Source organism: Zonotrichia albicollis, chromosome 2 (genome assembly GCF_047830755.1).
Source record: "Zonotrichia albicollis isolate bZonAlb1 chromosome 2, bZonAlb1.hap1, whole genome shotgun sequence".
Taxonomy (NCBI): Eukaryota; Metazoa; Chordata; class Aves; order Passeriformes; family Passerellidae; genus Zonotrichia; species Zonotrichia albicollis.
In genome coordinates, this window is record NC_133820.1 from 428,084 (window position 1) to 452,971 (window position 24,888).

Genomic DNA, 24,888 nt, shown 5'->3' on the forward strand with positions numbered 1-24,888 from the left:
TTTTTAAAGCAGTGATAGATGTTTCCCCAGAAAAACGAGGCATAATCTAGTTTCACTAATAAGACAGTGATCACAAACCCCATCCCATTTCCAAATGCCTACTTTGGTTTCAGAGCACTCAAAGTTGTTGCTTTTCTTAGAATTGGTCCTTGACACTTTTCAGGTGCCCATTTCTAAAGGAGAGGAATCTTATGAGATCCTGACCTCTGTCCATCTGCCATTCCTTTACTCAGCTCAACACCTTTTAACCTTAATGGCCAGTCTCAAACCTGAGGAGTGCAGGGCTCAAAGAAACAAAGCTCCTACAAGTTTCATGGCAACTGAAGCCTGAGCTGCCCCTTTCAATTCAGTCTCAATGCCGAATGCTGCAAGAGGAGTGGCAGCTGGAGAGGCAGGATGGTTATCCTGGAGAGCCACCAGCCTGATGCCAGGGGAGCATTTGTTCCCACTGGCCTGACTGACAGATGAAGTCTGCAAGAAGAAAATGCTGAAGTTAGTGGTGAGGATGCCTTTGGGTAATCAAAGCAGTGGTCAAGATACCAGTCACATTTTCCATGAACTGTTCTATCCACATGAATGCTTTCCTAAGGAGATTGTCTTCATTTTCCCCCCTTGTGGATCATAACATGAATCATAACCTGAATTACTGAATCTAATTCCCACTGAGTGTTAAATCTGAGGGTCAAATTAAGCAAGAGCTTGATTCTGCTTGGGTCAGAGAAAGGGCCAGGTAGCCATCAGATAATTCAGTGCAAAGCCTCATCCACACTCCAGTTTAAACAGGGTTTATTCAGAGAGCAGCAGCACACACAAGAAGCCAAGCTGTGAGCTCTTCCTAGAAAAACAAAGCCAAGCCATCATGAGTAAACAACAGACCTGTAACTTTTGGTCCCAGTTTCTCCAGGAACCACAGAGCCTCTGCGTCTGCATGACTCAGCTCAGCCTTGCAGTTCTGTGAGTTACAACTCTGCAGAGTGGGGAAGCCCGTGAACCCTGCACTACACACCAACCCTGCACTACACACCAACCCTGCACTTACACACCAACCCTGCACATACACACCAACCCTGCACATACACACCAACCCTGCACATACACACCAACCCTGCACATACACACCAACCCTGCACTACACACCAACCCTGCACATACACACCAACCCTGCACATACACACCAACCCTGCACATACACACCAACCCTGCACTTACACACCAACCCTGCACTTACACACCAATCCTGCACATACACACCAACCCTGCACATACACACCAACCCTGCACATACACACCAACCCTGCACATACACACCAACCCTGCACTACACACCAACCCTGCACTACACACCAACCCTGCACATACACACCAACCCTGCACTTACACACCAACCCTGCACATACACACCAACCCTGCACTACACACCAACCCTGCACTACACACCACATGAACCTGCACTTAAACGGGACAGATCCCTTTGCACTTGTGCTTTCTCACTTGCTTTCTGGTTTTATTTCCTTCATGTGTCAGGAAGAAGAGGCAAGCTGTTCCTGATCCCCAAACTCTTGGGTCTGCAGTAAACTCCACCCAACATCCAGTTATATTTCTCTCAGCTATTCCATGAAGCCACAAGGGCAAACATGTGTCTGGGACCCAACATGGAACTACTCCAGTAGCAAAGGAAGATTTTTCTCCATCCCATCTAAAGCAGCTGACAAGAGGCATGGGTAGGGGAGACTTGAAAGCTCTTTTCTGCCCTTGCCAAAATCCTGCTTTGAACTGGACACAGAGTAGCCTCTTCTAGTGCCATTAACAAGAAGCAACAAGAGAAAGGCTCTGTGGGCAGCAACTGTTTCTGGAGACGGAATGAGAGACACTTTATGCCCAAAGACAAAAAACTCTGAATATTCCCAAAGACTGCAAGCAGGAGAACCTCAGGGGCTGGAGGAAAATGCCTGAAAACTCAGATGTATGATCATGGACCTTCATGTTCCCCAGGGGGCTGTTCATTGCCGCCTCAGAAAACAAACAACAGGTTTTGTTTTGCAAACACAACTTTGACTCAAGCTCTGCATTTTTTTTTCCCCCATTTATATTTGATATTCTAAAAAAAAAATCAGAAAATCCGAAAAGATTAGAAAAAATCAGAAATCTGGCAGCTCACAGATCTGCAGTGCTATGATGGTTCATAGTACAGCAAGTCCAAGACAGAAAAGCAAAAATACACTCCCCACTTCACTCTCAGCACTTGATGATTTTCTTTACACCAACATTTCTTTGTCTTCTACTCAGTTCTGGCCCAAAGAAATGAAGTTTAAAAACTGCAAAACTATTCTGAAAGAATAATTCTTGCCTTCCCATCCAAGATTAAATACAATGAAGAAAACCAAACAGACATTTGTGGCATTGAGACCCTCATCCAAAGCCCAGTGAAATCCTTGGGAATCCTTCCAGTGACCATAGGCTTTCAATTAGGTCTTATATAGTGAGTGATGTTTTAAAATTAATTCTAAATTAAGAGCCAAACCTCACTGGTATTTAATTTGTTGCCAGAAGGCACACAATAGACCTTTGAAGCAAAACTCTTAAAATGCCTAGAAATTCAGATGAAATGACTCACCAATGCTGAACAAATAAGGCGTGACCACGCCTCCTTCTGCTCCTCAGCTCCCTTAAGACACTATTTTCTCTGTGTCGGGTAATATATCAAAATATTTCTATTTCAATTGTACATTATGGCTGGCAGATGACAGAATTGTGCTAAGTGTTGACTGGTCAGACAGTGCCCTGTCTGTCTGGGGACCCTTCCAACAAGAGCTGAGTATTTGTCTGGAACAGTCTGTGGTGCCTTTCCCCAGTAAAGGTGAGACTGGGAGCTCTGCCTCGCTGGGAAGGATTCAGCAGCAGATGGAACAGGAAGGCACAGGGAAGCCAATCCCTGCTATTTATTTGGAATAAAAATAGCATATGGGGTGTCAGGTGCCAGCAATCTGCCAGGGGAACAGAGAGAGTTCTGCCCCAAATTGTGAGAATCTGATGGACTCAAATGTGTTGGACTCTGAGCAGCGGAGCTCAGGAACTCGAGTTCTGTGTCTCGTGTCTGAATTCCCCAACATCTGTAGGGGCAAGGGCATCACACCATCCCTTAATTCATCAGTGGATTTAACAAAAAATATTAGCACACCTGAAATGTGCTTTTATAAGTTACACTTTCTCAGAAAGGCAAAAAGAACTGCAGGAAAAAGCCTGAAACAAAACCTTGGGTCTCAGCACTATGATCTAAACTAAAATCTCTGCTCTGACACACACCTCTTTATTCCACAGAACAAATCCCAGACCAGAGCCCACTTCACTCAGAGAAACTTTAAACCAGACTTTGAGGTTTAACTCACACATCACTGAAATGAAACACATTTCTAACATGAAATGCTTTTACTTTCAGGAAGCAATGAACACTTGACTTTGACAAGGCAGTGCTGAGAAGATGCATCGTTGCATCACTCCTTGCAGCACTTCTTTAAACATCCTGCTGGAAGGACATGCTACAATTGCCACGGTGAGTCAACAGAACTGACTCCAGAAAATTTGTGCAGGACTTCATCTGACCAACACAAAGCCCACAGAAAAACCTCTGCATCCTTGTGGTTGGTAGTGATTGATCCTGCCATATTACTACAAACAAAGCATTTGTTTGCTTTCCTTTTACCTGGGGGAATCTGGGATGGGTGAATGCCACAGAACTTAATGGAAACTTTTAATGCAGAGAGGTCACAGGAGCAGATTACATTTCTTGGGTGAACTGGTTTGCTTTTTCATTAGATCCACTTGTTCCTGTGGTTGGGTCAGGAGACCAAGTCTGTGGAGTTAAAGCTCAGCTCAGTGCTGTCTGAACTGTTTTGCAGGAAAAGACAGAAAACCTGACACCAGTGGACAGAGATTAAAAGGTTCGACCCCTAAGCAGTGGCTGCTTTCTGTTAAGGTCCAGAAAGCCATTCCTCACCCCAGTTATGCAATCACAATTACTTCATTTTTGATCTTCAGTTACAGGCACATTGCTTGAGAGCTGCCCAGAAAACCTGGCTGGGACTCAGGTAAGGAAAGGGAGACTGAGTGGAGAGCGAGCCAAGGAGGCGAGGCCAGCCCGAGCTCAGAGCAGCACGAGAACAGCAAAGGGAGGAAGGAGCACAAAAAGGGGTGAATGGATGTTCCTCAGTGTTCCCAGGAGAAGGAGTTTGTTCCCAGATGGAGAAGGGGTCAGTTCACTTTGTCAGCAGACAGGGAAAAGGTGGGAGGAGGAGTGGGGATGGGATGGAGAGCTGGGAGCCTTTCCCACTCCAGCATGCAGAGCAGGGGATGAGGAAGATGAGGAGCAGGGATCCCTGCTCTTGGAAGGTCCCACAGAGTGCCACCATCCCAGCCAAGCCAGCTCTCTCTCAGAAGCTGGGACACCCACAGTGTGAAACACTGGGAAGAGTCTGCTGGGTTTGCAGACTCTTGTTTGGCCTGCTTTGGGAACCAGCTCTTGAACACAGAGGAGGAAATGACTGTCCTCATGTCCTGAAGCCCTGATGTCCTGAAAAATGGCTCCTCTGGCACTGTCCTGAGAGCCCAGGGTGCTCAGAGACTGGAGAACCAGCAAAATTCACAGCAGCCCCCTGCAATGGGACCTGATCCAAACTGTGAAAGATACCAGTGATCACTGAGAAAATAAAGAAGAATTTTAGTTAACAAGGTGTGCTTTGAAGAACAGGCATGAGGGGAAGAAAATTCTGTATTTGTAGGACCACTGTCATATTCTTGAAGGTCTAAGGACAGAACTGTGGATTTAATCTCTCTTCTTTCAGTTTAAATTTGGGCATGAATACCTGGATTCCACTTTGAAAAATTAATCACACTGAGGACTGCAGACCTCAGAGCACTTCTCCACTTTCAGTAACTAATGGAACTAATAAATATAGATTTGTGGAATCATTAAGGTTGGAAAAGACCTGCAAGATCATCGAGTCCGACATCTAAATTCTTGTTTATTGCTTCAAGCTGCCAGAAAAACATTGATTATGCAGATCTTTATTGTGTCAACATAAGAGAAACTATTGTGTCAAAATAAGAGAAACTCTTATTTCCATTAAGAGAAACAATTGAGTTGTTCTCACAGAGTTGAATTTTGAGCTGCTGCTGGTGTCTTATTTCAGAACATTTTTCTCCCCTAGAAAATACCAATCCACAAAATGTTGTTGCACAGTGAAGAAATGTCTCACTCAAAAAAACCTAACCAACCAAACAAAAAAGCCAAAGAAATAGACAGATTTTTTTTCTCCTAGTTAAAAGCTAGACAGATGAGAGCAAGAACTTGCAGCTGTCAGTAGTAGAAAGGATACAGACCCCAAACACAAAGTTATAAATATTAGTAATAACACTTCGCTATACGCTGCTCCCTGCTGCCCTTTCCAACGCATCCCACAGATCCCAGAGGGAGAATCTCTGGGTTTTTACAGACAAACAGCGAGGGTTGGTGATGGACAAAGGGCTCTGGGCAGGGTGGAACTGCTGGCACAACTGAGACCTGCATCAGGGGAGGAACAGAAATTACACGGGCAGTGCTGGAGGCTGGCAGCAGGGCAGGAAGAACTCTGGAAGCTGTCAGAATGTGAGCAGAGGAGGAGAGAGGAAAAGAGTTTGGGCTCTGGGGTAGAGGCCTCACTGCACTTTGAGCTGCAAGGCACCTGGAACGGGCCAGGTCTGTGGCCGTGACAGAGTTCAGGAGAATCCAGTTGCTGCTCCTGCCGAGGGAGGGAGCAAAGAAGGGAAATCAGCAACTCCACAGAGTCCTCTGCAAGCTGCTGCTCTGGAGCTTGTGCTCCTTTAACAGCATCAAACGGCCTGAGGATGGCACTGCAGGGTGTCCCCTCACCTCTGCCAGCTCCTGGGACACAGCACCAGCTTTTGGAGCAGCTAAAAACTTCTCCCTGTGCTCTGCATACTGTTTTTAAAAAGCTTACAGTAACATTTTGGTCCTTTCTGTCATTCTAGATTAGATCTTCATGTTATAATTAAAATGTGAGCAGAATTTGTTCAGACCTGGGAGCTTCCCAGTCTGGTAGGAATTCTGGAGTCTGCTTTCCTTTTCTACGTTTTATTTACTGAAACACCTGCATGTCATGTTTAATACTGATCTCTGGGGTGAGACAGCATTTTTCTCTGGTCATTCTACCTATTTGGAAAACTCAGTGCACAATGAATACTGAAGACATCAGTACTTCTGAATTTAATCTTGGATAACCTTATCTAAATAACATCATTTTAAAAATGAACAGACTTTTTTTGAGAGGAACTTTGCTAAATAAAGGGATAATTTTTAACTCAGTGGCTAGTTGAAAAGGAAAATGTGAACATTTGTTTTATGTTATTGTGGAGAACCACCATGTGATTCCAAAACTAACATCCCAAACCAGCAGTTAAACAAAAAAAAAAACCACCAAAGAATGAGACAGCAAGCATTTAAGAGCCTTTTATATGTGAAAGGAATTTAATATGAGAAATGTAGCTTATCCAAGTACGTAATTCTGGTCTTTATATTTCATGGCTGCTTGCTTAGAAATTGTCGGGCTTGTGGAGCTGGACATAATTTAAAAAATTACAAACTGTATTTTTCTGTATTTTGCTGAGGAAATAGTTTCTGCAGAACCATGACCAGCATATTGAACTGTGTCAACACGAACTATATTAAAATGCATAACAGCACATATTGGCTATTAATTATATATTAACTTTGTTCCAGTGCACTCGACTGGCTTTTGGGAAGTTCTGCCCTGCTCAATACGGGAAAGGTTTGCTTTCTGCCCTAGAGGCAGTTCCTTAAGCTTCCAACTGCCAGGAATATGCTGCGCTCGCTGCGACACACAGAGAGGAGAGAAACAACCCTTCCAAATGACTTTGTAACAGCAGCGGGATGTCCGGGAGCACCAGAAAAGTTACAAGAGTGAAAGTTACAAAGAAAAGCTACAAAGAATAGAGACTGCTTCCTCATCTTGATGGAAACAAGGATATTTTCCCAGTTCCTGCAGTGATGCAGCACCTTGGCAGAGATCTGTGACTCCTGGGCGGCAGCGGGTGCCTCTGCTCCCCGGGAAGGCACTCCCCTCATCCACCCCTCTCATGCTCCGAGCTTCCCTCCCAGCAGAGAGGAGGGCAGCACTTGTTCGCTCCCTCAGGGCCCGACTCCAAGTCTCCAGGAGAAAGTGGGAACCTTTCCAGGGACTTCCACGCACTTTTGGTCAGGCCCTGGCCGCTCCACGCCCAGCGTTCCCACCGCGCAGCGACAGCTCCGCTCCCCGTGTCCCTGCCCACCTGGCCCCTCCGGCAGCCCTTAACCCTCTCCTCCTCCTGCCTCCTTTCGGCACATCGGGCCCGCGCTGCCCGGGGTGCAGGCCCGGCCCCGGCCCCGCAAAGGGAGCACGGAGCGCTCCGGGTATCCGCGGCTCCGTGCGCGCTCCGGCCGGGAGCCCGCGGCGCTGCGCTGGACGCGCCGGTCCCCTCGGGGCACTGCGGGGGCTGACAGCCCCGCCGGACCCTGCCCGCGGCGCGCCCGGCCCCCCGAGCCCCCCGGAGCCCCCCGCAGCCGGGAGCCGCCGCTCGGTGCCCGCCCGTACCTGAGAAGTCGGCGAGAGCCGCGACCTCGGCGCCGCACAGCAGGAGCACGCAGGACAGGAGGCGGAGGAGCCGCCCGGGCTCTACCTGAGCGCGGCGTGGGTGCAGCCCCGCATGCCCGTCCCTCATGGTGCGGGACAGCGCGGCTCGGGCCGGGGGGGCAGCCCCGCCGCCTCACATGGTGCAGCGGGGCCCGGCTGCCGGCGCGGCCCCCCCGGCGCCCTCGGGGCTGCCCCTGCCCCGCGTGGGAGGAGAAGGAGGGCGAGGGCGGAGCGGCCCTGCCAGCGGCCGCGGCGGGAGCGGGTCCAGCGGCCGCGGGCACTCGGGGCGCGGGGGCGGCGGGGAAGGCACGGGAAGGGACGGGAGGGACGGGAGGGACGCGGGCTCCCGGCGGCGCCGCGCCGGGCACTGCCCTCGGCGCACATCGCGCGGCCGGGCTGACTCAGAGCCGGCTGCACCTCGCCCGCCCTCCCCGGCTCTCCCCACCCCTCTCCGAGCCGTTCGCGCCTCCCTCCCGGACAAGAGGCTCGATTTCACCGTCTTCCCCCTCATTATTGCTTGGCAATGGTGGCAGGACAGTCACGGACTTACACACACACCGCGACCCCATTTCCCCGCTTGTGCTGTTCCCGAGACAGGTGCAAGGTGCTCCCCATCACTCCCTGTCCCCGCAGCCCAGCTTCCCTGCGTTCCCTACTTCCAGGCGCCCTCGGCTCTCGCTCCAGAGCCTGCAGGGCTGCTCCAGCCCCGCTCCTGCCCTTCCAGCTCGGCTCACGGGTCTCTGAGGGAAGCCATCTGGGACCTGCGCCTGGCAGCATCTCCGGATGAGGGATTGCAGTGGGCAAACAGCACTGACTCTTCCATGCTGCAAAAGGAGCATCTCTGTTTCCTCGCACTGACACCACCCGACCGCAGTCCCGGACTCTAGTTCAGCGTGCCTGGAGTGTGTACGCTTGGCTTAAAGCCTTCACTGCAAAGTGAGGAAACATCTTGAAGTCACTTTGAGAGAGTTCAAGTCGTTCCCTGAAGTCTTTTGTGATACAGAAGAGTGAACCAGTGAGAAGTTCAAACAAACTGTCATTGCTATCTGCCAAACTACCTTCCAATGTAATTTGGTGCTTCTTTTAAGGTGTGAGGGACCCAAGGGAATGAATCAGGACAGCTCCCAGTTCCTGTAAGAGCTGTCCTCATGAAGAGAGCTTAGAACGAACACTGGGAATGGGGCACAAAAGCATCTTTTTTCCTGGGGCTGTGGGTAAACATAATATCCAGCTGTTTGCATCCTGCCATGCATGATCGCACTGATCTTTCTCTTGAAAAAAACCCCACGAGTGTGTCAGTAAAAGATGATGGGACCAAACCAATTGTGTTAAATCTATTCCTCTCCTCCTGTTCCAACTGAAGTTGGAACACATCCAGATTTGAATTTCCAAAGTTTGGCACCTCTTTTCAGAGGTTACACTGAACTTTGAACAACTTGGTCTTCATGTTTGAATCTGAATCCACTTTTGTTCCTCTTCACACACAGAAAAACAACAGAGTAACACATATATTAGCCTATGCTTCCTTAGTCTTGGGCAGATAAGAGCAAAACAGGTTTCACATGAACCTGTCCGAGGTCAGGGACACTCCATCAAGTGTTACTGGACTCAGATAAAGGGGATCAAAGATGCCGAAATAACAGTATAAAATCACTCTGAAACATCTGCAACTACAAACACAGATGGGGAGAGGGAACAGCAGCTCTGCAGGTGAAGCCCTTGCTGCTGGCTGCTTCAGATAAGGACAGTGTTTGCCTCTAACCCAGCCAGCTCCCTCTGCCTTCCAGCAGGGAACTGGACGGAGACTTGTGGGAGTCTCCCCTACTCCCCTCCTTTGTCCCCCTGACCTTGCACCTGATCATTCAATCTGACCCTTCCTGCACTTGCTGTCTCAGGTCAGTCCCACCAAGGCAGAAATGAATGCTGGGGAGCAAGCAGCACAGATTTTCACAGAGAAGCATTGGGGGCCACACTTGGATCCTCTAGAAAGGTGTTCAGGTAATTAGGGTGAGCTTACCTGTCCATCCCAAGTTCCTAGCTGCTGTAACCTCGTATCTGCCATAACCTCAGGTGGGTGCAGTCAGCCCATCTGTGGCTTCAGGATGCCAAAGCTCCACTCCCTGTACAGCCAACAGAGAGATATCTCATGTTCAGGCCACCTGCTCCAGCTCTAGCAGGAGGTGTTTCACCTCCTTCTCTCACATCTGCTCACTAATCCCTGGAACAGATGTCAACAATGACCACTCAGAGTGCTGTGAGTGACTGAGCAGACAACAGATCTGTGACAAGTACACAATCACTGCAGAAGAACATACACAGCATCAAAAATAACTGGGAAGTATCCCATGCTTGTGCTTGAAAGGCTTTCAATCAGCAGGTCTGAAGAGCACTTGTGAACTTTCTGTTCCCAGTGAGATAACACAGCTTTGCCTAGCTTGGTGGTGCTGTAGGCAAAAGACCATCCCAAAGTGCAGGAATGAGCCTGGGATGCTTTTGGCACTCTGCAGGTACAACCCAAAGGCAGAGGCAGTTTCCAAGAGGAATGACTGAACTGGGAGAGGTTCAACTCCAGGGAGGTGAAGCACTGAGGGCTGAGTGACTGCACACGAGGCAGCTGGCTGCTCCTGCTTGCAGACATCTGCCTTCGAGGGAAGCCTTCCTGTGGAGGAGGAAAGCTTATGGACACTGGGGCTGACAGGAACTGAATGGCATCTATATTTTTTTACACACATGTATATATGTATGTATGTATGTATGTATGTATGTATGTATATGGTGGGTTTTTTTTCTTTTCCCTCTGAATGGGGGCTACTTTGCTATTCAAAACTAACCTAAAACCAAGTAACCTAAAATATAAAAAGTAGTCTTGCAAATCTCTGCTTTTCCCTTTACCCTGTGATCGAAGTGCTTACATAGTAAACTCGGAGACAGGAGTGTAAACCACAAAGGCAGGAAGGGAGACAGTGTTCATCATGATGTGCAGAATGCAGCTCCCAGAAGCTGGCAATACTCAGTTGCTGCAAGACAATATAACTAATCCAGACATGTTCAGCATGTAGAATTACAGAATCTTATCCTTTCCTCACAAGCAATAGGAATTAGATTCCTTTTTTCCCCCAAAGGAAAAAAAAATCATGCAAAACTCCAGGAGTTAGAATCCAGGACAGATATCAAATCTGCTTCAGACAGTTTCTCTCTTTTGGACTTGGGGAGAAAAGAAATAATTTCACAGTGCCAGAAATGCAGGATTTGTGTTGTTACATGCAAGCTTGGCAAAAGCAAAGCCAAAATCTGAGCACTTAACTTATTTTTCTCCACATTAATAATTTTCCCCTGAACTTCACTCCAACTGCCAATTCAAAGCTCATATCATGACTTAGTGTATGGGAATTCCAATAAAATTAGTGTGTCAGTTAAGAAGTAAACAATGTGAAATAAAAGAAAGTGAATGTTAAAAAAATAGTGTGAAAAAGAATAGACAGTTGAGTTAGATGGTCTAAATTTTTCTATTAAAAATATAGTGAAATTTTTTCTAGTGAAAAAAATCACTAGTTTGATTGTACAATAACAGAAACTATCAGAAAAATATCTCAGAAATACCTTTTCTCACAAGTACACACACATGTCTGTGTGTACACTTCTCACCACTACACCCCTTACTGCTTTTTCTTCCTGCTTTCTCCCCTGTAAATTTTTAAGAGCTGATATTTGTAATTTTCATTTTATTCTCCCAGAATAAAGTTTCCAGGAATTTTCCTCATGTTCTTTTTGGCTTTTCAGGATTAAAACAAAACAAAAAATTAAGAACAAAACCCCAGGCTTTTCCCACATTTTTAAACATTTTATATTCCTGCATTCTGCCCCAGACAGAATGTACAGGACAGTTCAAACAAGTGGGTTGCTATCCTCTGTCTGTTTCTATGGAAATGAGTGTCAGAGCACTTAAAACAAAGCACATACTTTACAGTAATCACTCTATGGTGATTATTTAAAATAACAGACTGCGTTTTTCTCAATCCAGCCTCTATTTCTATGGATACAACCTGAGGATGGTTGTAGGGAAGCTTGTTCACCATTTTTTTCTAATTCTAAATGTGTTTTGGATGCTGTAAGTTCTCACAAGGTGCTATGGATAATAATATGGTTAATAAGATCTAACAAGATCTTCAAGTGTACTGTAATTTGAATTTGAGGGCACCATTCGGTGAGCCAGAGTTAGGAAACACTCTCATGTGTGTAAAGAGAAATTTGAATGAATACTGAGTGAGCACTCCACACAGCACGTTTAGCAGAAGGGGAAATATTTGCTGGTTTTGCTATTTTTTGACTCGCTTCAGAGAGAGCAAGCTCAGCTAAACCAGTTCTGAGTTTTGTGCTCCTGAGCTGTCCTTGGCCAAACTGGCCATAACACCAGCGAGACCCCGAGTGCCTCACAGGACAGAGGATGTGGCCCATGAGGTTTGTACAGCCAGCCTCCTCACGTGTCACTGGAATGAAACCTCTCTCCATTGCCTCACCAGGCACAGCAGCAAGGCCCCACTGTTGTAATCTTCGCTCTCTGGCTGCCATACACGTAAAGTCCCAGCTCTCAGGCTGTCACAGCTCTCGGCTGTCCGGGAGATTCCATACCTTCTCTCTCTCTCTCTCTCTCTGTTTGGCTGCAGCGTTGTTCTTCCCTCTCTGCTGGGGCTCTTCTTCTATCTTCTCAGGGGCTCCTCCTGGGCTCTCGACCCACCCCTATTTATCTGTTACCCTCACGAGCCACAGCTGTTGCCCAACTAAGGACCCTGCAGCTGCAGCTCGTTTGGAGTAACTTAGACACACACTGATCTCACAATACAACATATATTCAGGCCCCCACACCCCACTGCTCACCCTCCTGAGCGCTGCCAGGGTGCTGGCACTTCTCCTGCACACAGATTGCTTCTTCTAGCCGTGCACCTGGCACTTGTATAGACATGAAGCAAGAGGCACGTCCCATCTCACAGAGCTTATGCTGGAAACAAGAGAAAACATGACCTAAGGTGGAGGCAGAGCAACTGCACCAAGGAAAAGGTCCTGGGTTTGTTGTTCTTGCCCTCTTAAAGCACCCAAGTTGTCCCTGGTCACTTCCTGACATGATGCTCCAAAGACACACTGGCAAAGAGGTGTGTCCTGCCTCTCAGCTTAGGAAGGACATTAGGACAGACTTGCTGGGTGGACCATGCTCTTGGAAATCAAGCTCTTTGTGGAAGTGCTTTATTATGGTTTTATAAGCCTGCCTTTGATGGCTTGTTGTCACTGTTCCCCTTTAATAAATAAGTATTTAAGCTAAGATTTTCCAAAATTACTAATGATTATGTACTTGAAATTCAAGACTGAAGCTTTTTAAAGCCACAGAATCAATGTCAAAACACTGAAAAAAACTTTGGCTTTTCCAAGAGCCTTGAAAAAATCAGGCTTCAGGGTCTCTCAAGTTGGACATGTAAAGGCACGGAAAACTGGTAGTGTTTCAGAAAAGAGTAGCCCATATCAATATCTAACCAGTGAGAGCTGATAGGTTTAGATCCAGACCGCAGGCTAATTTGACCTGAGCACTGTGAAATTAAAGGCGAATAACAAAATTTGAAAATAATTATTGCAGTGTTTGTAAAGGCTCCTGGTAAATTCTGTGACTCAGTGACCATGACAAACTAACTCAGAGTGGATGATGCTTGGGGATTATTCCACGTGCAGAAGCTGGGAAGGATTTCAGTACACAGAAGATACCCTGAGTACTGCAGTAGATGCTTAGAGGTGCTTCCAGCTCCTCCAGCTCTTCACAGCCTGATCATTGACCTCCCCACTCTTCTGTCCTCTCCCCTTCTTTTCTGATCTTTCCACCCATTTTCAGCACCTGGGCACTCAGCCCAGCTCCAGACTCACACCATGCTCTGACTCAAACCCTCATAATGCCCTGTCCATATCGACAGGCTCTGATATTCCTTGTGGGAGGAACACAAATTGCCATTAGTCAGGCCTAAAACGCACTCCTTGCACTGCAGCTGAAATAACTCTGGGATTGGAGGAGGAGGGAGAAGAGGAGGAGAGGTGGTTTTGTTTTGCAGCATCTGGAGTAAAAAAAGCTGTGGTTTTACTTCAGCCTTGCCAGCCTCTCATCTCTTGGGTCCACACACTGACCTTGCACATCCCCTGGACTCCTCCATGCCAAACTTGTGGAACTCAAGCACTGCAATGACTGTGTCTGACTGTGTATGACCTGTCATACACGTGTATGGCCTAGCACTGGGCTGTCCAGGATCATGGGAGTGTGGGGCACAGGGCATTCAGACATGTGATGGCAAAGAAGGGATAGTGCTGGGAATATTCCCTCTGGGAGGCTGTGCTGAGGAAGGGGTCCTGATATCCCATCTCTTGGCAGCATCCACCCTTGCTTCTTCGGTGATCCCTCAGGGTGTCAAAGGCTGGAAAGCAGGAACATTTGACAAGGAGTTCTGTAACACACTTGAAATTTTGGGAAAAAACGAAGGAAACTTTTCTGTGGAGTAATTGTGTGAACTAAGAGCAAACATTGAGAACTACAGCTTTAGAGATGGGATTTTGGATTAAATCCATTCCCTCTGAATGCTTTCTGTGGTTGATTTATACATAAAATAAAAAAAATATTTTAAGAAATGAATGCATTTATGAGTACTGTAGAGTAGGGGACCACAACTGACAGATGGCCTTGAATTGAAGCCACCACAGGGGTTACTTTAACTGGGGCTCCATCAGCCCAACACCAGTGGGGTTAAAGGACAGGTTTGGGCTGGGATTAGCACAGGCTGTATAGCTGGGCTCATGCACTGCTCTGTCTGCTGTCCCACTCAGAGACAGTCCCACATCTATAGGGAGAGGTTGTAGGCCTGGAGATCAGGCTGAGTTTGGGAAGGGTCACGAGGACATGGTTGGGGAGTGATGTAAATGCATCTCAGGAGACTCAGTCCTGAGGGGTGGCCAGTATTAGCTACAGAACAGCAAGTATCCATGGCTAAAGGCTGGAGAGAGAGGGGCTGGCTGAGAAGGACAGCAGTGTTCAAGGCTAGAATCTGGTGAAGCTCTGTGTTAGAAATGGCCAAATCATCTGCCACATCAGATTTTTGTCTTCAGGACTGCACAGGTGAGGATCCCACAGCGCAGGAAAGGGTTCAGGTGTGGGAGGCAAAGGCAAGCCAGCAGGAGTGCAGGGCTGGGGCTTGGCTGGTTACACACTGCCAGGGCAGTAAAGGCTTCAGAGGTCCTCACCGAGGCAGGAAAGGGTGCCTTGGCTCACTTAGTCTGCTATCCAGAGCTGTTCCTTGAACAAGGCGGAGGGCTGAGGTTCATGCAAGGGACCAGGAATTGTTTTTCAGGCTTGAAAATGCCAGAGGGGCAGTGTGTAACTTGGATATGATGATCTGTTCATCTGGCAAGAACCACAGAGGAGTATTTTGATTTACTGGGAGCTGGGCAGCTCAGAGGTTGCTGCTTGACTCATTCACTGCTCCCATCTGCTGCACACACAAACACAGCAGAGCAGATGCATTCTGTCTGGGCCTGAGGCCTCTGACTGGCCCTCCATAATTGCTGCTTGCCAAAAAACAGACTTAGGGAGGAAAGCTGGCAGATATAACAGAGAAAGGAAAGGACACGGGCTTCAAAGTGCACTCCAGCAGAACATGGAAGTGGCCTGGCTGGAAGTGTGAGCAGCAGCGTCCTTCCCCAGCCTCCTGGAGGCCTCTGACAGCCTCACAGGCAGTGAGGGGACAGAATAATTGAACTTCAAATAAAGTGAAATAAAAATAACTGTCAGTACCATTCTGTAGTACTTTTTAAAATACTAGAACTATGAAATATGGTGTGATGGTAACTATCAGGCCGGTAAGTCTGGTAACCTGGACTTGTACCTTGAAGATCTCAGAATCTCAGTATCAATATTATTTCTTTTAAAAGCTGTGTTAAATAAAAACTTTTTTCCTGGTTCTACTAGCTCTAGCCTTCCTTTCCATCCCCTCAATAACAAAGCAGCTCCCTCTTGAGAATGGTACTTACCTTCTACATTATGTGCCTATCAATTTCTGGAATTGCAAATGTATTTGTATACCTGCATAAATTTAAGTTTCAAGAAAACTGTAAGGCTGAAAGAAAGGATTCCCATCATCCAGAAGATGGGATGGGACCAAAAATGTTCTATGGAAGAACTGAGAAGCCTGTACCTTTGCATAGAATTTGCTATAATGAGGTGAATTCCAAATGGCACTGCCTTTTAATCAAGCGGGAAAATAGTTGGGATGTAGAGAGTTGAATTTAAGTATTCCTAGAAACAGGAATTATTGGCAGAGCTTGGAGCATGATGTCACTAGCAGCATTAAGATGCTTTTAGCTTTGTTCTCATAAATTACTTGAAAAAGCCCTTGTACCTAGTGTCTAGCAATTCATACTTTCCCACTTCCTTTCCCCCCCCCAGTCTTATGTACTCTCTTTATTTTACCCTTTTCTGTCTTCTAACTTCAGCTTCTTTTATTTTGTTGTCCTCTGCTCTCAAAGTATCGCAGCATCTTCTGTGAGTGTGAAAGCATTTGCTCATCCTAGGTCTCAGAATGGCTGTGAATGTTGCCCTCTTCTGGATCACTCTTTTTACAGTCATTTGCTAAAAAAAAAAACCAAAAAAAACCAGTTTGAAAAAGCCCAGGAATGTTACTTTTATTACTTGCACATATGAAAAAAATTCTGGTTTGGATTTGGATAGATCTTTATTTTAATTTTTTCTTACCGAGCTAATCTACTCTATCTTCCACTACTGTTACAACTGTTGTCATTCCGTATGAAACTGTTTATTGGCACAAGGCTTTTTCCATTCCTCCTTATCACCGTGCTTGCCTGGAATAACTCTTGCTGAAAGCAAGGGAACGGTTTAGATTTTAATTCATCTAAGCCTGCCCTCTGGCAGTGGGAAGGCATTACCCTTTCTGTCACTCTTATAAATAGTCCCTCTCTGTCTCTCCCGTGGGTCCCTTCAGGTACTGGAAAGCCACAGCCTTTCCCTCTCCTGGAGAGAGAGGAGTATCTGAGGAATTTCTCTCCCCTCCCCGATTCCCTGCACTCCGTGCTTTCCCCTTCCACGCCGAACTTTAAGCCGTGTTGGTTCAGGATCGCAGGGTGCTGCAGTCTGAGGAAACTGGGATGACAAAAACCTGCTTGGCCTTGCAAGCAGCGATGGATGAGAGACTGCTGCAGACGGGACATTGGGAAGGAATTGTTCCCTGTGAGGGTGGGCAGGCCCAGGCACAGGGTGCCCAGAGCAGCCGTGGCTGCCCCTGGTCCCTGAAGGGTCCAAGGCCAGGCTGGACAGGGCGTGAAGCAACCTGGCCTAGTGGCAACCTGTCCCTGCCCATGGAGGGAGTGGGAATGTTACGGTCCCTTGAAACCATACCATGATAATATTTTTAACTCTTTTTGCCCACCTCGGCACTGGTAGCTGGGGAAACCTTCCCGCTAGGGCGGTCCGGCTCCGCGACGGCCCCGAGCTAATCCCACCCCTTCCTGCGGGAGCAGCGGCGGTTCCGGGGCGGGCCGGGGCCGGGTTCGGATCGAGCATGGCCGGGAAGCGGAGCGGCGAGGCCGGGGAGCGGAGCGGAGAGCCTGCGGCCAAGCGCGCCTGTGGCCCGCGGGACGAGGAGTTCAATGGCGCCCGCTTCAAGGCGCTGCTGCGGGACCCGGCGGCCGCCGCCAAGGGTGAGGGGCTCTGCAAGGCGGGAGAGGCGCGATCTGAGGCGGCCAGTCCGGGCTGAGGGGGCTGCCCCGGGCTGAGGCGGCCGGTCTGGGCTGAGGGGGCCGGTTCGGGCTGAGGCGGCCGGTCTGGGCTGAGGGGGCTCACCCGGGCTGAGGGGGCTCACCAGGGCTGAGGGGGCTCACCCGGGCTGAGGGGGCTGACCCGGGCTGAGGCGGCCGGTCTGGGCTGAGGGGGCTCACCAGGGCTGAGGGGGCTCACCAGGGCTGAGGGGGCTGGTTCGGGCTGAGGCGGCCGGTCTGGGCTGAGGGGGCTGACCCGGGCTGAGGGGGCTGCCCCGGGCTGAGGCGGCCGGTCTGGGCTGAGGGGGCTCACCCGGGCTGAGGGGCTGCCCCGGGCTGTGCGGGCGGCCCGGGGGACGTCGCGGGGATGTCACGGATGCTGCTGCTGGGGATGGATGCCGCGCACGGGCCCGGCCCGGCCCCTCTGTGTGGCCCAGAGCGGGTCCCACACGTGGCGCTGGTGGTCCGGGTGACGCTGTGGCTTTGCAGGGCTGGAGACCTTCGTGTCCATCGCCAAAACGCTGCCGTCGCCCCAAGTGTACGATGTCGTGGAGGGATACGTGAAAATTTCCATGGAGTGTGCTGAGATATTCAGGCTTCTCGATGGAGAAAGGAAGCCTGAAAGTGAAGTAAGTTGGATATGGGGGCTGGCGGCCACAATCCCAACAATCCCACCCTGGAACCAACAAAAGGTTGCCAGGGAATAGTCACAGCTGCCAAGGCTGCCAGAACTCCAGGAGCGTTTGGACAAGGCTCTCAGGCACAGGGTGGGATCGTTCAGGTGTTTGTGCAGGGCAAGGAGTTGGACTGGATGATCCCTGTAGGTCCCTTCCAGCTCAGGATGTTCTATGGTTTTATGGATAAATAGTGCTTTGTGGTGTAAATAACTCTGTAAATTTTTGATTTGAATTTTGTTTTTTTTTCTGGAAGTAGCAGTGGCAGGAGCACCTACCAAGTGGGAGATGCTCCGTTCTGTTCATAGATGTTCCTGGATTTAATGGCACACACAACCAATAGTCCTGTCCAAATCAAGCTATTATTAAAAGGCCTTTTAGGAAATAAGGGGATCAACAGAAGCAGTTAAGAAAGCAAAACAAAAGTAGCCTTGTGAAAGTAAGTGTTTTTAGATATCTGCCTGATACATCAGCATTTCTAGGAAGCCACTGGTAAAGGTGATTTCATTTTCCTTATTTCAACTGGACACAATTTTATCCTCCTCAGAATATGATGAATGGACAAAGAGTTCAGTAACTTTTCACTGTGAATGCTGGTGCAGCATTGCTTACAATGTAGTGTTACTTACAATGTAGTATTGTATTGTGTGGCTTTTTAACCATCACTTGCTGTTCTTTGCCTTTGAGTATCATTTCTGTCTCTGTAATGTTCAGTGACAGCCTTCCCTCAATATCCCGTTGCTAGGAGAGGCTGATGTTTGTGATGAGCACAGTCCCAGTGCTGAGTGGATTCTGAATTCTTCTGGCAGGAATTAATTGCAAGATTGGAACATGATATTTTTCTCCAGGACATTTCATTTTTCGTCATCCACTTAGGAGTAGTTGTCTCTTGAAGTGTTGATTCCTTGAAACTTCATGCTCTCAGAAGTGATCTTTACAAAGAGGAAGCATTAATTTGGGAGAGAATTTAGAAGTTAATGTCACTTTCATATGTAGAAGCTTTCCTCTTGGAGTGGGGTTACTCTTTTTATTAATGCTGATTATTACTGTTTGCTCAGCTAATAATTTCAAGCCTTACCTGATATTGTCAGATATTAACATACTTTTTTATCCTGCAGATGCTGTTAATCTTTCAGGCTCTAGAAGCCATTTTATTGAGGACAGCCAGCGACCTCTCACATTTTTCTGTTGTGGGAATGAACATTGTCAAAAAGTTGATTCATTCCTATATGAAACTGGTCTATGCTGCTTTGTATTCTGAGAATCACAGGTAAGTCTGCTTGGTGCTCTGGTGGAGAATCTCTGTCAAGTGATCTGGACAGAGATTCTAGATGTTGGAAAATTCATCTTGACTTATTGCTAATAATCCCCCTTTATTTAATAATCCTTTTCCACTTGTCATGAAATAATAGCCTGTGGCAGGCTTTGCAAAGTGGAAACTGATACATCAAACAATCCAGTGCTGTAGGATACTTTCCTGAAGCTGTACTTTTCATCAGCTGGGGCTGTCCTGCTGAGAGCTAACATGGGTTTTACCTTGAGTCCTGTTATTTTAGTGCTGCTTGACTTGTAGGGTGAAATGCATGGTGTGGAACAGGGCTGGGCATTCTTCCTTTTGATGGCAAAAAGAGCTGCTCTCGAGTGCTTTATTTCCCTGTATTTTTTGGAGTCAGCTTTCCATGTTTATCATGGATTTTTCTCTTTCAGACTGGCTTTTCTTCTGCAATTTTTTCAGTCTCTTAAGTCTGAGGTCATTTTGGGTTGTTCAATAATTTTGTCACTTTGTCCCTTTTAAACTACTTCATAAAGGGAATATCCAGCCTCACATTACAGCCTAATTTTGGGGAAGAACATAAAAAGGCATTTCCTTCTCCTTTCTCCCCTCTCCCTTCTTTCCCAGCTGCTGTTATTACTGCCTAAAACAATTACTTAGATTGTTTACCTTCCCTTCTATTTTCTCTTTTAGTTTTAATCTCCTGGTTTGGCAGTTTGTATACCATCACCCTGGGAATGGCCTGCAGGTTTTCCTCTGTTTTGTTTTTAGGGTGAGCCGGGGGTGCCTTACCCTGCTGTCGGCCATGGTGGCTCAGGGCCCGGACTCGGCCAGGGATGTCTACAGCCATTTTGACTTCAACAACAAGTACCTGCCTGGATTGCTGAAAAGAAGGTGTAAGCAGGTAAATTGAGGTGCTGCATGCCACGGCATGCTGTGCCAGGGCTCCACCAGCTTTTTTAGCTACCTGTTCAGAACAAAGCTGTTGCCAAGGTTTGCTGTGTTTTCATCTGCAAGAGCTTAACTCTCCCTTCCTGTCCTGTGTCAGGCTGAAGTCCTTGATTGTGCCCAACTGGACACATGAAAATGCCTCATGTGTTTCCAACCAGCTGTGGAGAAATAGAAATGTACAGTTTCTGTGAACTGCCCTTGTAATGTCTGAAGCAGAGTGAAAGTGGTAGTAAACTCCTGAAAACTAGTCTTTTGTTTTGTGATTTGGTCCCACTGAAATAAATGGGAATTGGGGAGAGGATATTGAGAGTAATTATACAGACTAATTGCATTTGAAAACATAAACAAAAGTTCTAGATTATCTTATCTGGAAATCCTTAAGAAGAATATGTGAATGAAGAGGAAAAGCCACTCCCTTTTTCCAGAAGAAACTATCTCTTGTTCCCTCCCTGTTTGCTAAAAATAGTCAGGATTGATCCAAACCAGTGCTTTAGAACAAGAATAATTGTGTCATTCCAAATGCAAGTGTATAATAAATCCAGTGTTGTTTGCAATGTTGACATACTGTTTCCAGACTTTAAAGATTACTTGCAGGGTGAATGTGTATGTTAGTGTTGGGTTTGTGCCATCTGAAATGAAAATTCAGACTTTTTCTTTATTAAACAATCAAGTGGAAGGCAAAATACCAAGCACATCCCTTTTCCCCAGGAACCACCTTTTATAGCTCCAGAATTGTCAGATTCCATGGATTTTGACCTCGCTGCAGGAGCTGTCTGCAGGAGTAGCTCCACCCTTGATTTTAAATGCTTGGGTGCAGTCTTTTGGCCACAAGCTGCTTAAATAAGGTACAAGGAGTCTAGCATCCAAAAAGTCTTAGTCCTGTACAGCTTTCAGTGAAATTATGTCACAGCTGGCTGTCAGAGGTGAGTTTTTAACCCAGAAATACCAGGTCCAAAGCTTACAGCAAAGTCTTGTTAATTTCTCTATTTCTTCTTTCAACCCTTTGATGAGTCCCTGCTGCCTTTTCTTTTGCTTGCTTATTTATCAGGCTCATTTACATGCAGCTTTATTTTGCACAGCAGGTTTAAAAACAATGGTAAATCATGACAGGTCTCTGTAGGGGATGCAGTGGTGGGAGGGGTGGCTCTTTGGAAGAGGGTGTATTTATTGACAGTGGATTTTGGGAGAGGATTCTGGCTGTGAGGGTGATGGGGCGCTGTCCTGCACAGGCTGCCCAGAGGAGGAGCTGCCCCGTCCCTAGAAGTGTCCAAGGCCAGGCTGGACAGGGCTGGGAGCAGTGGGAGATGGCTCTGCCCATGGCAGGGCGTGGAATGAGGGGATCCTGAAGGTCCCTTCCAACTGAAACCATTTTGTGCTTCAATGTTCATGTCCTGTGGTGCTGTTAGAGGTCGAGCTTTCACTGCTCCCCCTGTGCCTGAGCTGGCAGTTTTATATTCACCCTTTTCATGGGCATTTCTGTGCACTGGCCCAGCAGTGCACAGGTGAGGAGGTGCAGTGATGCAGGGTTTGGCATGAAACGGCTGTTAGTGTTTCCTCTTTATTTAAATTTCTGGCCTGGTCTCATACATTGAGAATTGACAAGCACATAACCAGTACATTTTCCTTTTTATGTAAAAGGGATCTGTTTAATGCAGGAAGTTTTTTAGCTGAATGCGCTGTGGATGTATTGCATGTAAATGTATGTCTATGGCTGCATGCAGCATTTTTATGGAAATTGATTCATTCACCCATTTATGGAGCTTCTAGGGATAATCAGCAGCTGCAGTATCAGTTCTGCAGTTGGGTACAATCTGTGTGCTAACAACATTTTTAAATTTTCTATATCCATTTGTGTGTTTCCAGGGCAGACCAGATGTCCGCATGGCCTTCATTCAGTTTGCTCTCTCCTTTCTCATTGCTGGTGACAATGCAATCTTGGCACAGGTGCTGGAACTAAAAGGTACTTCATAACTTTTTTGTTTTAAGGCACAGTCATTTAGAGGTGATAATATATATGACCTAATTAAAAATGTGAACCAGGTAGAGAGCACTAATAAGAAGCAAAATATATATTTTTAACCTTATTATCTGAAAAGCTTTAAACTTCTTTGGCAGTGCAATAAATAAACCTCTCCTGCTTGAGAACAATATGCTATCTGCTAAAACTTTGCAAAAATAAAGTCTTTGGTGACACAGATAAAAAATTTTTAAATCTAACAGAAAACTTTGAGGTCATAGAGTCAATAAACAAAAAAGATTGATGGCTTCCAGCCTTGCTCATAGGACAGTAACAATGGATATGTTGCATTCATTTTCTTTTGAAAAGGGTGTACTTCAGTTTCCTTTCTGCCCTGTGAATTGTGACCCTTGGAAGAGTTATGAGACAATCAGAAGGGATCTAGAATTATTGTTTAAAAAAAATGCTTAACGCTAGCTGGCAGCAAGTAATGGCAGGGGACTGGGAACTGGCTGTAATTGTTGTAATTGTTGTAATCTTCTCTTGCTCCTGCCACCCCAGGGCTGCTGATTTCCCTGAGGTGCTGGCAGCTGTTCAGTTCTGTCAGGCTGGGGATTGCACACCTCGGCCCAGTCAGGGCAGATGGCTTTCATTGCCCTGTAGGAGCCCCAGGTTCTCTGTAAACTGAGGTTGTCTCACTTTGGGATGCACTGTGAGCCAAAAGGTGATGGATGTAGGTGGAGATGGAACCTCTCAACATTTGAGAATCCTTCTCAAATTCACTCAGTGAAACAATCGCCAGTGCTTCAAGGGGAGGAATATGACATTACTTGAATTTTAGTGTGGCGTTTCAGGGCCCAAAATGTATTTAAAGCTGACAGATGCTGGAGCAGTGTTAATCAGTCAAGATGAGAGTAGGCTGGGCAGCATCACTTGCTCATAACCATGGTCATAGACACATCATCCTTCTGAACTCTGATTGCTGCCTTTGGTTCATCCTGGAATGTAACAGCAGAATAAATGATGTGACATGGAAGAGAAATGGGGATGAATTCCCTGAAGTATTTTAGTATGAAAAGAGCTTTCACATTTTGAGTTAACGTTTGAAATGTCCTCTTAGATTTCATTCCAGCTATTCTTCGCTCTGAAATAAAGGAAGACAGAGTTTCTACTGTCAATCTTCTGCTTTCCACACTGACAGCTAAGGTATGGTACACCCTTGGAACTGTGTTGTCTCATGTGTTCTATTTTCCTCACTGCTGAACACAGTTCTGCAGGGATTTCTCCCACAGTGTTCGGTTCTTAGGGCTGCTGGCAGAGTGCTGCTGCAGGGTGGGACTGGTGATGTGTGTTGGAGGTTGAGAGCTTGGCTGTATTACTGTGTCAGGGTTGGAAACAGGGAAGCAGGAATTGCTGAAAGGTGTGAGAGTTGGCTTAGTGGTGGCTTTTCCTGTGCTCTGTCACCTTCTGAGCATGGCCCTGCCTCTTTCGTGGGTGCTCTTGTTGCTTGTAGAGCAGCTGCACCTGAGATATATTTTATTTATTTGAAAATGTTTTCAGCTCCAGAATCTATGACTTTTAAATCTCTCTACTGAACTGCTGTAGCAATGTTGCATAAGCTGTTGCATGAACAGTTGAGAGAATGAAGGAAAACAGAGTTTCAAATTTAGAGTGTAGCCATAGGAGCCTGCCTCAGACTTGGGCTTTTCTCAACTGACCAGTTAAAGCCAAAAATGTTCTTTCATTTTGTCTTTGCAATGACACAAAAAAGAAGGATAATAAAAAGCTGTCATTTAAATGTAAAATAAACCTCCTTGGAACTTTGTTTTTCAAATGAAGCTTTTCCTGTGTGGCAATCATACATCATGAGCTGTTGTGTTATTGCTGGACCCCAGCACACTGTATGAGTCTCTCAGCTTAGCAAGAAAAATGAGAATTAAAACAATGCCAGCAGTAAAGCACAGCAGAAGAACTTGTGAGAAACTTCCTTCCCTTTCATTCAGACTTCATTTGTAGTAGGCTTCAATATGTCTACAGCTGGGTTCCCCTGGTTCTGCTCTGTGCCTGTGATGCTCTAAACATGACCTGCACTCTTTAACATGAACATCTGTCTGTCCAGCACGTGCAGGGTGTGCAGAGGTTGGTGCAGGGTCAGGGTGCAGCAGGAGCAGTGAGAGAAGGGTTGACAGGACAGGCAGAGCCTTTCTGCTGCTGGGTGAGGAGAGCCAGCTCTGTGTGTACTGGAAGAATGAGGCGTGATGCTGTTTTGCCATGGTTTTGTGACAACCTGCAATAAATGCAGTTTGCATTTTTCTCATTTTCAGGTGGTTCATAACAAAAACATCAGCAAGACACAGAAGGTTCGTTTTTTCACTGCAGAAGTGTTGCTGCACATCTCCTCACTGTACCGCTGGAATGGCATTACTGATGTCAGCCCTGAGGATTTAAAGGTCTGGCCATTTATTTCTTGTTACTCTTAGTCCTTGTGCTGCCTTTATTTCCCTTCCTCTTGCAGCCCCCAGCTTTTCAAACAGCTCCCAGTTGCTCTGAGCCTGATGAGCT

General features: G+C 46.9%; 2 protein-coding genes across 4 annotated transcripts in view; one reads left to right on the plus strand and one right to left on the minus strand.

Moving 5' to 3' along the window:
* Nucleotides 1-17,227, minus strand: part of EVA1C (eva-1 homolog C) — a 43,430-nt gene extending 26,203 nt beyond the window's left edge. Inside the window, exons 1-3 of one of the 3 annotated variants that reach the window (XM_074529949.1) lie at nt 17,144-17,227; nt 16,171-16,329; nt 12,558-12,678 (exon numbers count right to left, since the gene is read on the minus strand). In XM_074529949.1, coding sequence (XP_074386050.1) covers nt 12,558-12,678; nt 16,171-16,326 — 277 coding nt within the window. In that variant the 5' untranslated portion in view covers nt 16,327-16,329; nt 17,144-17,227. Of the gene's footprint in view, nt 1-7,643; nt 7,907-12,557; nt 12,679-16,170; nt 16,330-17,143 lie in introns of those variants that run through there. The other 2 variants (XM_074529967.1, XM_074529958.1) reach the window with 2 other exon arrangements.
* Nucleotides 17,228-17,244: 17 nt separating this feature from the next.
* URB1 (URB1 ribosome biogenesis homolog) overlaps nt 17,245-24,888 on the plus strand; it is a 37,139-nt gene continuing 29,495 nt past the window's right edge. The window contains exons 1-7 of the mRNA XM_074529836.1: nt 17,245-17,414; nt 17,961-18,100; nt 19,264-19,415; nt 20,190-20,322; nt 22,233-22,329; nt 23,447-23,532; nt 24,651-24,776. Of these exons, the coding sequence (XP_074385937.1) occupies nt 17,276-17,414; nt 17,961-18,100; nt 19,264-19,415; nt 20,190-20,322; nt 22,233-22,329; nt 23,447-23,532; nt 24,651-24,776 (873 nt within the window). The 5' untranslated portion in view covers nt 17,245-17,275. The remainder of the gene's footprint in view (nt 17,415-17,960; nt 18,101-19,263; nt 19,416-20,189; nt 20,323-22,232; nt 22,330-23,446; nt 23,533-24,650; nt 24,777-24,888) is intronic.